This window comes from Amphibalanus amphitrite, unplaced genomic scaffold (assembly GCF_019059575.1).
Source record: "Amphibalanus amphitrite isolate SeventyFive unplaced genomic scaffold, NRLGWU_Aamphi_draft 000162F_arrow, whole genome shotgun sequence".
In the NCBI taxonomy this organism is placed as follows: domain Eukaryota; kingdom Metazoa; phylum Arthropoda; class Thecostraca; order Balanomorpha; family Balanidae; genus Amphibalanus; species Amphibalanus amphitrite.
This window is the reverse complement of record NW_024881657.1, coordinates 693,263-709,027: the sequence shown is the minus strand read 5'-3', so window position 1 is coordinate 709,027 and position 15,765 is coordinate 693,263. Positions and strand designations below refer to the sequence as shown.

The window sequence follows — 15,765 nt, the reverse complement described above, 5'->3', positions numbered from 1 at the left end:
GCCCCAGCCGCGGTCACCGGTCAGAGGGCCGGCCGGCCCGCGGTGCGGCCGACCCACGGCTCCGGTACCGGCGGACGCAGCTCGGATCGGGCCGGCGCCGGCCGGACCGCCGCTCGGGGGCACCGTCCGTGCAGGGATTGGGCCACGCACGGCGGCGGGTCGGAAAGGTCCAGACGACCTGTGACCTTCGGAGAAGCCGGCGTGGCGGTCCGCTCCTGCCCTCTCTGCGCCGGGTGTTCCCTGGGGTTCTGTGGTTCTGAATGTCCCGACAGAGCCTGACCTCGCCTGGATCATCGAGAAGTTATAGGTCTGCGAGTCGCTCATCGGCTACTGAGTACTGACCACGAACGGCAGATCCCAGGACAGTCGGGCAGCCACGTTGGACACGTGGGTGAGGTGTGGGGCCCTGGCGGACACTGGAAAACGTCTGTGGAGCGCTATACGGTGGTTCATGCTGCGTCATTTGGTTCGGCATGGTAAGGCACGATGAAGGACAACATATTTAATAGGAGAGCCTATTTAGGTAGTATGCCACTACAGCGTCAATTGCTTTTTCTAGGCCCCGGCTACTAATTTTGGCGTCCCGCTCTCGTCCCAGAAGCGTTGTGCATGTTCTGAGATCTCCGTGCACTGCGGATAATCTGCATTTTCTGGCGGCAGCTGCTCTTGTCTATACGGATCCAGCAGTGCAAGCCTAGCCTAAGCCCGATTGCGGTTGGGTGGAATTGCATGCATTAGCCCTCACTTTCCATTCGCGCTGGATAAATCTGTCGCGTATTTGCGTCTTCGGGTCAGTGATACCGCTGAAAAGTCCAATCCATACCTATTTGAAAGCTCTTTCGCTAAGGTGTCCCCAGATTTGGCCCAAGGTCAGCGGTTCGGTCTACAGAGACCGAAAACCATCGGCATTGACGTTTTTATCGAGTGTCGCCTGTCAAACCACTCTAAACTGTTTACCGACCGACACATCTTTCCTAAGTGATTTGCTGTATAAATACTTCTATAAATACTTATTAACAAATACTAGATACAAATAAATAATATAAGCCCTTTTCCGAATAAAGAAAGAGCTGCTTTTGTTCGTGTGGAGCTGAGATGTAGCTCCTTTATAGGCAATGCTAGGCAAGCTAGGTCTAAAAGATTCACGATTTATCGGTCTCCTTTATCTCGTGGCGGTTGTCAGCAAGACCCTCCCTCGCCTTAGAATGGTCGCAGAGCAGGTCAGGTGATAAGGACAAGCTTTGGACGGCTGACCCTGGCAAATGTTTCATAATTAATCAGGCTTCCCCTTATCTAGTGTAGACCGTCAGTTACTCAATCCCTCCTGGCACAGGGTACCGGGCTGGGAGCTGCTTAGGTGGCCAGGGCAGGCACAGAAAGGCTGCTGCTCTCCGTCGGTCGCAAGGTCGAGGACTAGGGGTCCTGGACAATCTCTTTTAGCACCCTGGCCTGACCCCGATGGCGATGGGCCAGAACATGTGGCAACAGGGGACTAATCTAATTCAGGTTTGACATGTGCATGAACGAAAGTGTTCGAGCGTGTCAAATTGATCATAACGTTTTATACCCCCAGATTGTTGGTCTAATTTTGATTATGATTTTTGAAAGGCGGTCGGGTTTCTCAAGAAGCATTGACGAGGTTAAGATGAAAATCACAGCCCACAGGTATCTTCCGATAGTCCATGTATTTATCATTCGACGCATTAGGAAACAAACCGGCATGACTTACAAATCGATGACCATAAAACATAAGACGCAACAAAATAACAAACTAATGACGTATTTCACAAGTCGCCAGAGCACAGACAGCCCCACACATTCCTTCTACCCAGTAGCACCATGGCTGGCCCGGACTGACGACTGACAGTCCCAGTCACTGCCTACACCTGCTCAGTGTCACCGGCCACCTCAGAGTCGGGAACAGCACCGGTACTCCTGGCAGGGGCGCCGCGCGGGTCTCAGGGCACGGGCGCCGGGTCTCACGGCAGGGGCGCCGAAGGGATATCCGAACTGACCGGCCGAAAGCCCAGCTCGTCGGCGATGTAGCTGAAACATCAAGGGCAGGTCAGCGGGGGCACTTTCACCGGCACGTCAGCGGCACGGACAGAGGTGCCCGGTGACCTCCCTCCCTCCCTCTCTCCCCGCCTCCCACGCTCTGCTCTGGGCTGGTCTGAGGACCGGTCATCCCGCGCACGGCAGACCGCGCGCGGCGGACCAGTTTTTACCCAGCTCGGCCGGGTGAAGGTGAGGGAGGTAAAAAGAGCCGCCTCTTCTGACCACCGGCGGACGGAATTCTGACAATATTGCGGCCTGCGTCTACCACAGAATTCCATCGCGGGGCTCCGGTGACGGCGGTCGGGCGCGCCGCGGCCGCGCCGACCTCGGGGCCGCTGTTTTGTGCCTCCACGCCGCGTCCCAGGCAGGTCGTGATCTCCGGTATCAGCCCCGGGGAAAGTAAAAGTGCTCCACGCCCGGTGCTCGGCCGACGCTACATAACGGGACCGGTCCGTCCGTGCCCCGGGGCGGCGCGCGGCCTTGAACTCGCCTTTTGAGCTGAGATAAATCGACCGACCGGCGACCTTGGAGACCACGTGATGGTCCTATGGGTGCCCCGGGACAGGGATGATTGCGGGGCACCCCCCGCCGCGGGGGGCAGAACAGGGCGGCAAGGTCGCTCTGGTCCGGGACGAGATGGGACTCAAACAGTACCGGCCTTTCTTCAGGTTATGTTCGTGGTGCTCTATCGATTAGTAATAGAAGTTATGGGAACTGATAGCATCGTCTAGGCACGGAGCACGCCAGATGTAACTACGAGCAAAAATAACGAAGAAAAACGAGGTATCTCGCTCAGTTTGATTGTAATGTTGCGACACCGAGGGCTGGTTCCAAAGGCTATGTGTGCTCGATTAGTTAGTATTCTGTCGTCTTATCAGCCGCTCAGTTTCAAATACGACCTCTGAATGGGAGGGACACATCAGTGATGAACACACCGGTATCTCGAGCGCGTCACGTGTGTCCAATAAGCCGTGGCGGGGAGCGGCGAGCGATCGGCTCGGCGCTCGCCCACCCAGAGCCCACCCTCTCGCGGCCGACCTCACCGGGTCACAGCTGTGTCGAAAGCGGCGGGCGGGCGGGACGCATACACAGACACGCGCACACATATTTAATCGCCCCAACTCAGCCATTGCACCATACTCAGGGCGTGCGCGGGACGGAGGTGCGCTATGAGGCGACTCCCCAGCGTTAGGCGCCTCACAGCGGCAGCCTGCACGGACCATACGACTGCAAGAGGGTGGTGCCCATACAAGATAATGAACTCCACTAGGTCAGGGTGGTGAACGAGGGATAAACCGCGATTGACCTGCACGCCACGCATGCGATTTCGCCGTGCATTGTTTGTCGGCTTTTGTTAGGTTAAACGGGATGAACAATGCCAAAGTATACACAAAATGGTGATCACGTATTAGCTCGTGAGCACTAATTCGTAATAATTAGTAAGATAGAATCTCAGGTTGAGCATAATCCGCTACTATGGACATATTATATTCAATATCGAAGTAGGTTTGCCGAGACATTATGTAAGTTACCCTTTATCTTTTTTTCTAGAGAAGTTTTGCCCTACAATTGGACTTTGTGAGATGACCCGGCTGTCAGGTCGTTCAACATAGCCTGTGTCTCGACTCACCTGAGCTCGTAGAACGTGCCGTCGTCCTTGGGGTAGCGGATGACTCCTCGCACCACGTTCACGCGTTTCACCTCCTCCTGACCGTTGTCATTCTTCACGACCACGTCCTTCAGGGCACCCTCCTCCTCACGGTTGATCTCGTTACCCGTCTTGAACCTGCAGGAGGCGAGTGAGAGAGCTTGTTAGTCCATGAGTGAAAAGTGCGCAAGTTGACGTTACATGTCTTGTGAGTCAGAGACCGTGACGAATAAACATAAGTCACGGTGCGTGAAGAAACTACTCATGTGTGCCACTTCGCCCTCGAGTTAGCGTGATAAATTATCCGTGAATAAGTCTTTCTTTTAAATAAAAAGCCATGAAGCCGGCCTCCTTTTAAAGCCTCCTTTCAGGCTACCCGGCACAGAGAGCTTGTGTAATTTTAGCAACAAATCAGGCGGCGACATGTGAAATGAGCCGGCAGACCGGCAGGCAGTTACCGTCAGCGTCCCGTTCAGTTGCGAGACGGGCCACAGTTGCACGCGCCGCATTGAATTTATTATGAATGCAGTTTGACAACAATCGTAAATCGCGCTCTGCTGCCAGCGGCACGAATGTCCGCGGCTGTCGGCGCCACCGGCTCCGCACGAACTTCGGTGTTGCAATGCAGACTGCATAGAACGGTCATGTTCGGTCGGGTGCCTAAACTATGCATGCATTGATGCAGCTCATTATCAAAATCACCGAGCTTTATCTGAGGTCAAGGTTGTGCATTGAGTGAGATGTCGGTGTAGTATGTGTTACGTCTAGCACGTCACATCCTGTGCAGTTTGATGTCAATGTGCGATCCTGTGACGTCACCATTCGAACGTTCTCCAGCTTCAGAGCTTCGCATTACGATCGAACCCACCTGAACTGGTAGTTTCCGTCTCCGGCAAACTGGTTGACGTACTCGAGGATCGGTACTGGCGTGGTGGCTGGTCTCTCGCCCTGCGGAGCCGCGACCGCCAGCGCCACCAAGGCAGCAAATACAATCTGCCGCACAAGGGATGACGGTAAAACGACGTCAGTAGACACTCATGGGACGAAAAGGAGGAAGAACTTCTGCGACTAGCGAGATCATCGGCCATGCTCGGCTTTACAACAGCTCAGAAATTCGGAAATAAATCGTAATGGTCACGCAAGAAAACCTTTTTATTTCTAATGGGAATCAATGATTTTGGTTGACTAACAATTTAGTCCGAATACCATCAGCCAGTGGATATACCGTCTTCCTACCGAGGAATTTGAGATAGACACCCGGCCCGGAGCGGATGACCGACATTCCCGAGGTTGGATACACTGTCCGGCAGCAGTGCACGTTACAGTATACCGTAACCCCTACCGTGACTCCTATAGGGGTCAGGGGCACAGATTGGCTACGAGAGGGTGCAGAAGGGGTACAGACTGACCACGCACTGGCGAGGTACGGGTTCCCAGCCGGGGTACGGGCTCCACAGCCGGGGTACGGGAGGGTTACGGGCGGGATGTCGGCGGGGCACGGGAGGAGCCTAAGCGGAGTGCGGGCGAGGAACGGACGGATATACGAGTAGATCGAGCGTGAGTGGAGCGGAGCACCTACCAGACTCATGGCAGCAGCGTCGGGCGTGGCCGGCGGGAGAGCTTCTCAGGCAGTGTGTGTGAGTGCCCCGGGCACGGCTCTCCCTTTATAGCCAGCCCGCGGCCTGCAACTGGAGCAATCGCCCGCGGGGAGAGCAGGAGAGACAGATCGTGCGTGGGGAGAGGGTCGGGAAGCGGGCGCCGGGTGCCGGGCGCGCCCCGGGTCAGCCATAGACGACCGCCACGCCCCCGGGTCAGTCGGGAACGACCGCACGCCTCGGGTCACCGGTGAACGGTGCGGCAGCGCAACAGCCGTAGGGCAGGCGGGCATCGTCAGCCCTGTACACAACAACCGGGCCTAGTGTCAACAGTCTCAGAGGCCAGTATGCTGTAAGGCGGCCCGGAGAAAGTGTGGATGAACCGGCGAGGCTGAAAGTTTGAGCCGCTATAACGTCTTTGTAAACTTGAAATTGCAATAATCTGGGAGCTGGTTGCAGGCGCCATTTATGTTTTCACTCCAGACAAGGCCTGACTATTGACGAACCTAAGTGTGACAGTGAGGTGTTTTATCTGATCTGAGGCGAATATGTGGTGGGTTCTCTGGAGCTGGACCCTGATGCAGCATTTACTGATCGACAATTTATGCCTTGCAACTTCACTATTATCCGTTTGAATATGCAGTGGCCGTGATCCATGAAGGTTCCTGTTTCTCACGCATGCAAAAACTACACCAAAACTTCTTGTCTACCCGTGCACAATTCCTGTGCACAATGCACATTGCACACGCTTACCACTTATCCAAACACCTGTGCAAGCGTACCTAAACTACGAGCAGCTACTGCATCTCAAACAGTCGCCAAGTGGTAGATTCAAGAAGCTCTCAGCGCGCTGCTACACCGCATGCCCTTGGCGATCCATGTCAGACGTCCACTTCAGACACGCAGGGAGAGCGCACCTGTTGGGGGGGGGGGGGGCTGGATACCCACACCAGATGACACCGGCCCTCACTGGAGGCCATTGCCAGGTGTCCTACCCTGATGAACGCACGGCTCCACAAGGTCGCAGTCGCACCTTGTGCAATGAATGCTTTCTCGAGGGTGTCCTCGAACGCCTGTGCGCAGCGAAGGACAGTGACGGGACATTTGTTCGCACGGCGGATGAAGTTCGTTCAATAAGAGGCAGCCGCCGCCGTATATTCATGCTATTATTCCTAGTACCTTGAGATATTTGACTTGACCTCAGAGGTGACCAGTTGACCTGGGCTACAAAAACTGGGTATCATTCGCTGCGTCTCGTAACGATGCATACACTCGACTTTCTACCACTGCACTGGGGTCAAACTCATTTAGGGGCGAAACAGCGAATGAATAACACCGATATATCCGTCGAATGTTTACTTGTTTATGCTTTTATGTTTAGATTCAGGAATGACTCGACAGATGATCATCTTGCGAAATATAGCTATCATTCATGGAACCTACATAACTTCATATTGGCATGTAACGGATAACGACAGCACGACTTTTCGAGCATGCGGCTGCCCCAGCCCGATGAGTCAATCATTCACCGGGTATCGAAATTCACTGGACCTCGACTAAATCATCTTGTGCTACGATGCAGCGGCAGGAATGACAAAGCGGTGCACTGTGAAGAAATCAAACAAGGTACATTTGTACGGATCAGCTCAGCATCGTCGAATCCATGGATTACCGGCCGTAACTTCTGCCATATATTACATTACGTTAATGAAATCAATCGAAAAACAATTTGTTGTAAAGCACAATATTCTGTTTTTGAGTTATAAAAAGCAAACGACGTGCGATTGGATTCAGCAATGCTCATTCGTTGATGCTCCTGTATAGATCGCAAACATATCGGTCCCATTGCATCGATAGGCATTTTATCGGAACAGCATGCGAACAATATCGCATCAATATCATTGATCCCATATCCCGTCACTTTGGATGCTCCAGACGTCATGATACAGTCGAGTAAATTTCTTTGTATGTTTATTTGTTTTCCAAATTGCTACATTAGCACTACATTACTCAAAACTACATAAGTCTTTTTACACGTTTTAACCCGTATACCCACCACACCAAAACACGTGTGGTTTCCGCTGTGCAGTGTTTGTGGGTTTTGAGCCAGTGGCTCCCACTGGTACACACTACACGTACACATAGACCAAAAGGCAATAGAAGAAAAACAATAAATCACGTATAAAAAACCCATACCCGTTGTTCAAACAAGAGGTCACGAGGACAGCCGAGTCGTGTAATTCCTGAGCTGATCGGTACTAACCACTCAAAACATCACAGCGCGACAGCGGGTTCCCCACCGACCCCGCCAGGTCACCATCGCGTCCCGTCACTGCTGCGGCGGGTCAAATGTGATGTCCATCTCGGGCACATCGATCACATACAGCAGCACATCCTGATCCCCTTCCGCCGAGTCCGCCAGTACCGCCGCCGACGGCGAGCGGGCCAAGCTCGAGTCCAGCGCGGCGTCGCCAGATGGCACTGCCAGCAGCAGCGTGCCGTCCGGCTCCAGGGTGAGGATGGAGTCGGCGGCCGGCCGGGCCGGAGCGCTGTGCAGGGAGTCCAGGAAGCCGGCGGCCGACCACTGCGGTCGCTCCGCAGGGTGCATCTTGGCCAGGTGCCGGCTGTAGGGGGGGGGAGGGGGGCAACGGTCAGCGTAACTCAGAGCAACGAATAGGCCGAGTCAAGTTGATCGCTGATGAAGAAAAAATGCAAGGCGTAACAAAAAAAAGTTTAACTATCATAATTCTAATCACAATGCATCCATCAAGCATCCAATTCCACTTTCCATCCAAAGTAATCTAACAGCAGTGAGCCCAGCTCTCTGAGATGATGCCAAAAACCCAGCAGAAGAGGACACAGGAAGAGGACATAGAAGAGGACGGCCGTCCAGCCGACCGTACCCACACTGATTCGCACTGCCTCAACCAACCACCCACTACCGGCGGCGCGGAGTCTCACCTGATGCTGCCTTTGAGCCGTGTGGTCATATGGCAGAAGGGGCACTCGTACTGCCCGGCGGTGTGAACCACGGACATGTGCCGCTGCAGGTCGCGCCGCTTCAGGAACGAGCGCGAGCACGCGGCGCACCGGTGGGTCCGACCCTGGTAGAGGCGGGAAAGGGAGGTTAGCAGGGCCTGGGAGGGCGGTGGGAATGACAGGTCACGTGTGGGCGGTGGTGTGGGGAAGCAAACGTCTACTGAAATAACTATAGAACTAACGAACTCGCGGAAACAAGAATTATGGTCAGAGCGGGAGATCACAGATGATAAAGCATATCCTAACGCTACGAATTCACACTCCGTTTGAACAAATCAGTAGGTAAGAAACAATCGCATAATTTCACATTTATAGATGAGTAACCTTATCCTGGCAAGCCAGGAAAACTAGCCGACTGGCCAGCACATCGCCGCCTCGGCCATTGCTGCGCATCAGCTCTCACCTAGGCCTGTGCTGGTGGTCAGTCCCTCACCCAATATTACTTTACTGGTGCGCTCAACTGAGTGTGCTGCAGCCAGTGGTCCGTCCCCCCCCCCCCCCTAGCCGCCGCCCCTCCCTTACCTGGGTATGCTGCAGCTGCCGCCCCCCCTCACCTGCGTGTGCTGCAGCCTGTGGTCCTTGAGGTGGTGCGCGCTGCTCAGGCACTTTCCACAGACGTCACAGCGGAACTCCAGACGGTGGTCGGGGTCGTGGGTCCGCCGGTGGCGCAGCATGTTCACCTTCTGCACAAAGCGCCGCTCGCACAGGTCGCACGCGAAGCGCGCGTCCCCAGTGTGCAGACGCACGTGCACGGCCAGAGACTTTTTCGACTTGAACCGCTTGTGGCAGTGGGGACACGGCACCTGGGGGTGGGGACACAGTGGTTAGGTGTGGAATGTACAGAGCTGGTAATATGAAACCGTTGCGTTTTCTATGTGAAAGGGCCTTTTGTGCGAACGTATGATATACCTAATGACAATTGTTTTGATTTAAAAATCAATTAATTAATGAAACAGCGAAAAAGCAAAGACCTGCAAAAAGTGTCCTTCTTTCTCGCTCCATTTGTATATCTCCCCAGTCACCAAACCAAACCAGCCTCACCATTGGTTGGCCATGCGTGGCCAGATGTGACAGCATCGTATCCTTCCGCTTGAACTTCAGGCCGCACAGTTCACAGGCGAACTGGCGCTCGGCGTGTGTGAACCGGTGCAGCCAGAGCGACTTTTTGGAGGTGAAGGTCTGGGCGCACACCTCACACACCACTGGGGGTGGCGCGGACTGCGCTGCCCGGGATCTCGCCGGTCGCCGGGAGGGGGCAGGCCGGTCCGCCGCGCCCCGCTCCGGCTCCAGGCGCGAGCAGACGTGTGCGCCGAGCTGCAGCCGCGAGCGGAACCTGCGGCCGCAGGTGGTGCAGCGGTGCGGCAGCTCGTGCTGCCGGGCGTGCTCGGCCAGCGCCGACAGCGAGTCAAGACGCGCCGGACAGCGGCGGCACGTCACCGAGCCAGAGCGGGCCAGCTGCTCCCCGGCGCCGCACAGCGCCTCGTGACGGCGCAGCGGCGCCGCGCCAGAGAAGCGCCTCGCGCAGCGCGGGCACGCGAAGCGGTCCGAGTGCAGCGCCGCGTGCTGGCGCAGACTGGCCGCGCTGGCGAAGCGGCGCGCGCACTGGGGGCAGCTGTGCGGCCGGTCGGCGGCGGAGGCGGCGCGGCAGGCGTGAGCCGCGCGGCTGGACGCCGAGGCGAAGTGGCGGCCGCAGCCGGCGCAGCGCAGCGCTCCCGTGTGCCGCCGCTGGTGGCGCCGCCACGCGGCCGCCGTGGTAAACAGTCGGCCGCAGTGGGGACACGGCCAGCCCTGGGCGGCGCGCCGCGGACCGGGACACGGGTGGGCGGCGAGCGTCTGACGGCGGGTGAACACCTACCGGGAGAGGCAGGCAGTCAACACCTGTCAGTCAACCACCGGCAGTCCGCATCCGTCAGACAGCAGCAGGCAAACACTGACTCTTCAGTTAACGGCAGTGCACATGCAGTGAGGGTTTCCAGCCAGCAGAGAACAGATGCACATGAATAATAGAACTGCTGCACTCAGGATAAGTCTGGTTTGCCAAACACGGACAAGAAGAATAATTGATGCAAAATGTCGATGAAACATTCTACTAGATTTGGCACGGAACATGCACACCGTCGGTCACACTCCCGACCTGAGCCCTACTCGTCAGACGGTACCTTGGCGCAGTGTGGATAGTGGACACCGGTGGACCGTACCTTGGCGCAGTGTGGACACCGGTGGGTGGCCCGGTGGCTCCTCAGGTGCGCCACCAGGGCCGCTCCGTCGGTACACTCGGCGTCACAGATGGCGCAGCGCGGCGGCGGCTCGGCCGGCAGAGCCGCCAGCTGCGAGCCGTGCACCTTCAGCAGGTGGGCGGCCAGCGAGGCGGCGGTGCGCGGCCGGCGCGGGCACAGCGGGCAGCACAGCTCGGCGGCCGGACCGGGGGTACCGCTCGGCTGCGGGGAGAGCGGGAGGACAGGTCAGAGTGGGACGGACTGGGTCCTTACAGGTCACACGGGTTACAGAGGTCGTGAAAAATATACGGGCCACACACACATAAGAGCTACGGCCTGTACAAACTCCCCCCCCCCCCGCCCTCCTCTCCTGTTCGGCACCTTATCCCGCTTCCGTTCCCGAGTACTCCCGCCTTTAACTGCCAGACCCCCCGGCCCTACCGCCCCCCCCCCACCCATTCTTACCTTCTCTGCGTCCTTTTCGGGCGGCGTCTCGGCCTCCCGGATCAGCACCACCTCTGTGACGTCACTGTCGGCCGGCGCCAGCAGGTCTGACGTCAGAGAGTGACGCAGCTTGGCGGCGTAGAACGGCGCGTACCAGACGTGCAGCGGCGTGCCGGCCGACACCGCGCGGCGCACCACATAGAAAATGTCGTCACCGATCTGAGGGGGACAGGACAGGCAACACAACTGGGTAGGACTTGGTTTGCCTCGAATAATGTAATAAAGACAGCAAACGCCACATCACAAATGTGATGACTAAAATTTTCTGATTGCAAGATAAAAACTGTCAGACTGAGGACGCTTCGCAGTTTTTTATGCAATTGTCTCAACTGACCTGAGGTTATGTGATCTGACTGACCTAAGGTCATCTGAACCTACGTGACCTGAGCTCATCCAGTCCCACCTGACCTGAGGTCACCTGGTCCGACTGACCTGAATGCAGGCGAGGTTCTGCAGGTGCGGCTCCGAGGAGGGCGTCACCAGACACATCCAGTTGCACTGCTCCTCGTCCCGGGTGTCCAGGTACCGGTCGGCCGCGCCGTCCCCACCAAACACCTGACAGAGGCGGGTCAGGTCAGGTCAGATCATGTCAGGTCCGGTCAGGGCAGGGTAGGTCGGACAGGCACACTCACACAATCCTGAGACATTGACTGGCCGAGCAGACGATGGTAATGCTACAGCAAAAAAAAAAAAAAAACTCGTATTATCACCTGCCAGAGTACGGCCATCTATTGGTGTCTACCGGTAAAACGCAATGACATTGATAGATCATAAGCAAACAAGAAAAAGCGCGGACAGAGCGAAATTGTACCTTGATTACGTCTGATAATAAACAAAAAACTGACTTCAAAGTCAGCCGATCTCCACTGACCTGGGGCCAGTGGCAGTGAAAAACCAACTACCTACGATCAGCGGTCGGCGACCAGCCAGCCGCCACCTGTCACCTTGATTGGGAACTGATGGTTGGTGATGTGGTCGGTACGCGGCGCCACCATCGGGCCGAACAGAGTGCCGACCCCCAGCTCGGCGGTGCTCACAACCGTTACGCTGGAGTCCAGGTGGTGGCGTAACGCCAGCACTGAGGGCAGTGTGACGCGAGCGCGGCTCGTCAGGCCGTCAACAATCTGTCAAAAGAAGGCAATGATGGGTCGCCTGAAATGTCCAATGTGATTGATACATGTGTTAAGCCCATATCAGGCTAATACCTATGACTGAACAAAGTGTCCTCTCTCTGATATACGAGTCATATAGGTATGAGGAGTTGGACTGAAATAGTGCCTGCTAATTCCTATCATATCAAGTGGACTTCCAGCACAAGGGATCATCATCACAGGATAATTATCATTCTCAGCTGCAGGATAATTAATTTAAACTCAGTATTTTCAATATAATAGCATGCCTATGCTTTATCACAGGAAACTGGTAAATAAAGATTTAAAAGGAATTCTGATAATGCATACGGGCAGCCTGAAAAAAACATGCTGTAGACTCTCTCACCCTTGGAGCATCAATGAGAAACTTGCATTCCTTGGCAAAATGTTTTTCACCACACATGTCACAGCAAAGTAGCACATCTTCAGATAGACCTGTAAAGAATAGTGTAGCAATAAATACAAATTATAATTAAGTAGCAGTTTCTTGTTTTCAATACTTTATTACCTTCTTTAAATGTAGCCCTTGCCCAGATGCTCCACAAATCAATATACTTAGATGATTAAAAGTAAAACATCAGTGACGTTGTTTTATTGGCTCATTCACGACCGATCTATACACGTGATCCACATCAACTTTTGGTACCTACAATGTTATTTTATGTTTAATTAAATTAAATATTAGGCTCCGCTTCAAATTGCAAATTGCTTCACTGCAGCATGCATAAATGACAAAATCAATAAATGCATCTACGTCATTACCTCAATCAACTACCTTGAAAGTGCATGCATTGGTCATAGGTGAACAACAAAAACACAGAAAGAGCTAGGAGTGTTAGCTAAAATTGATGTGAAATTGGTACCTACATCAGCTCATATTGGCCTAGGACTTTGCTAAGATGCATTGTAAAGATCAAATCCAATGCCACTGCACGTCAGAGAACACATTTCTCCGTCAAGGTGATAACATCCGACGACATACCTGGAATGAAAATATCTGGAATACCATCAGCAAAATCCATTTAAAATTGCTCAGCCGTATCAAACACAAAACGAGATGAGAAATGTTTATTTAACAATAGTGCCTCGACCCTCAGCAAAACCAAGAGCGCAAAACCAAGCAAAACTCAAACTTGCTTGCGAGTCAAATGTGTGCGGAATAAGTATTATGTTCACAAAATTAAATTTGCGTGTCCACGTGCATCATTGACAGTAAAATAACAAATCAACGTCTAGTATCTTTGCTACGCGACCAATACGAACAGCAAATGAACATTTTTTGTTGCGTCAGAAAAAGCATTGCTGCGCCATGTATGCAAAAAATAGTAGCATTTTCTTAGGGGTACGAGAGAAAATTCCTGCCCGTAAAAAAAAAATCAGAGAGAAGGAAAGAAGAAAGTCACCGTGATGACCGCGAAGTATTGAAATAAACAAACGGACATTTACGGAGTGGCTCGTCTGTCCTCGCCATCCTCAGGACAAACCTATCCGCATCCCCCTCACGCTCCCTTTCCGGGATGGCGGTCACACCACGACCACCTGACGATGCCAAGATTACATGCTTCGTTGATTACGGCCGGCGCACTGTAGGCCGGCAGCCCGAAAAAGCGCTAGAAATTCCCCCAATATATAAAAAACGACAATATATTCAAATACACAATTAAAAACAGAGCTTTCGGTAACAAATACCTTGATCACTGTGTGATCAAGGTATCACACACAGTGATCAAGGTATTTGTTACCGAAAGCTCTGTTTTTAATTGTGTATTTGAATATATTGTCGTTTTTTATATATATCTGTCATGGATAACACACAAATTCCCCCAAACTGACTGTCCGCAATATGAACAAAATAGGTATCATTTAATCCCAAATTGATCGAAGAATACGATTCCGATGCCATTTTTGCCCTAAGGTCGAAATTGAGGTGGTCAGTTGTCACCAAACACAAGACTATTTAGACTCGCTAGTGGCCACCACATTTGCCGATTTTAATGCTAATCTTTAGTTGATATTTATTATTTGACCAGTTGTCATTTTGAACGCAATTTTCTGTCAGACTAGTTCAGGGCACTGTTGTTCACTGTACCAACAACATTCTTACATATTGCATCGCTTTTCTGCAACATAAGCTAGCTTTTTGCAAGCAGCTGCAAGACCTAAATAAAAATCATATCTAAATTTTTAAATAGACTTTAAAAAAACGTTATTTCGAGCAGCTAAAAATAAACATATTATACTAGCCGCTGATTACTCATCTTTCGTTCCATATAGGTACTTTGCTGCTTTTCCCTGCTACTTTTCGAGATATGCGCCAGTAAACCACATGATGTAGGGGCAATTGTCACCTCGCCGCTCTACTGAATGCCCGGCGCTTTTTATAGCGCTGGAAGTTGTGAAAAACTAAGGCTTATAATCTGAATAAAATATATGTCCCTGAGCTCAGAATTGATTAACGCACACAATGCTGTCAAAATTTTTGGGCCAAACTAAAAAATTCAGTCATTATTAACCCCCAAACACAAGTAAGTGATAATCAACAACAACTTGCTCTTAAGTTAGACTTTTTGAGAAATGTTATTTCGAGCCGCTAAAAATGACCGTGCCATACAAACCACTAATCATCTTTCTGTCATGCCCTACTCGCAATTTTTGCTAATGCCTGCTACTCTTCGAGGTCACGTGACATCACCATTAAAAGTAAATGGGGAGATAAGGAAACTGTTGTTTTTGCGCATGGAATGATCTCAAACTATCTCAAGCACACGGAATCGTGATTTCATGCACTCCTTGCAAGATCCGATGCTTTACTTTTGCATTTTTGACCTTCCGTGACGTCATTTATGACGTCACTACGGTCATAGGAGTTTCTTGTCAATAACTCATGATCAAATTGAGCCAGCGACTCGGGAAAGCCACCAATGGACTCGGGAAGACCTCCCGAATCGAATGATATGCGACATGACCTCTTTCGACCAACTTCGTGACCTGGGGATGCTGACCTGACCTTGACCTGAGGTCAACACCTTAAGTTGACCTCACCCGAACAAAAAGTATACCATTCGACGCGCCTGAGCCAGGCAAACACGATGGTGCCAAAATCGCTGCTCTGCGACCATTTTATGCGCAATTATTTACCAAAAACCAAACCCTACCTTGGGCTTTTTGACCTCACCTCAGAGGTTACCGGTTGACATGGGACCTTGAAATCGGGTATCAATCGTTCCGTCTTGAAACGGCGCACACGCTTGTTTTTTCCGCGAGGCTCTAGCTCCATTAGGGGCGAAACGGCGAAAAGGGGTCGTACCAACCCTCCCCCCTCGGCCGGCCGAGGGGGTGGGGGGTCCGACAACAGGTCCGGCGAGGGTTAAGCAGCCCCACTTCGTTTTTAGCATGTTTGCTTGTCGCTGAGATCAACAACTCAATCACAAATAATTTCTAGCACTTTTCCGGGCCCCCGGCCCAGTGTGCGGCGTCCGGCAACCCGGGGTGGATGATGTCGCCTGTCGGTCGACGGTCTGCCTTCACCAGTCACCGATCCGTGCTTCTATCCTCAG

At 53.0% G+C, this 15,765-nt stretch overlaps 2 protein-coding genes across 2 annotated transcripts; both read right to left on the bottom strand.

Annotated features, from left to right (window-relative positions):
• Positions 1 to 1,666: 1,666 nt before the first annotated feature.
• LOC122383375 (larval cuticle protein 1-like) lies at positions 1,667 to 5,393 on the bottom strand. The gene is made up of 4 exons (XM_043369717.1): positions 5,283 to 5,393; positions 4,572 to 4,696; positions 3,686 to 3,841; positions 1,667 to 2,046 (listed from the first exon to the last, which is right to left on the bottom strand). The coding sequence occupies exons 1-4, from the start codon at positions 5,289 to 5,291 to the stop codon at positions 1,980 to 1,982; spliced, it is 357 nt and encodes a 118-aa protein (XP_043225652.1). The 5' UTR covers positions 5,292 to 5,393; the 3' UTR covers positions 1,667 to 1,979.
• Positions 5,394 to 7,255: 1,862 nt separating this feature from the next.
• On the bottom strand, positions 7,256 to 13,333 carry LOC122383353 (zinc finger protein 672-like). Its single transcript, XM_043369658.1, has 10 exons — positions 13,191 to 13,333; positions 12,555 to 12,643; positions 12,002 to 12,181; positions 11,490 to 11,612; positions 11,019 to 11,216; positions 10,536 to 10,775; positions 9,379 to 10,188; positions 8,892 to 9,140; positions 8,260 to 8,402; positions 7,256 to 7,922 (listed from the first exon to the last, which is right to left on the bottom strand). The coding sequence occupies exons 1-10, from the start codon at positions 13,228 to 13,230 to the stop codon at positions 7,628 to 7,630; spliced, it is 2,367 nt and encodes a 788-aa protein (XP_043225593.1). The 5' UTR covers positions 13,231 to 13,333; the 3' UTR covers positions 7,256 to 7,627.
• Between the last annotated feature and the right edge of the window lie 2,432 nt (positions 13,334 to 15,765).

Bases quoted from the DNA above. Each gene is read 5' to 3' on its own strand.
- LOC122383375 (XM_043369717.1), bottom strand. The intron at 3,842-4,571 runs GTGGGTTCGATC...CGCCTCCTGCAG, and splicing joins GACGGAAACTACCAGTTCAG to GTTCAAGACGGGTAACGAGA. The intron at 2,047-3,685 runs GTGAGTCGAGAC...TTGATGTTTCAG, and splicing joins GGCACGTTCTACGAGCTCAG to CTACATCGCCGACGAGCTGG.
- LOC122383353 (XM_043369658.1), bottom strand. From the start codon at position 13,230: ATGGATTTTGCTGATGGTATTCCAGATATTTTCATTCCAG. The intron at 10,776-11,018 runs GTAAGAATGGGT...CTCTCCCCGCAG, and splicing joins CCGAAAAGGACGCAGAGAAG to CCGAGCGGTACCCCCGGTCC. The intron at 8,403-8,891 runs GTGAGGGGGGGC...CGCCTCTACCAG, and splicing joins ACAGGCTGCAGCACACGCAG to GGTCGGACCCACCGGTGCGC.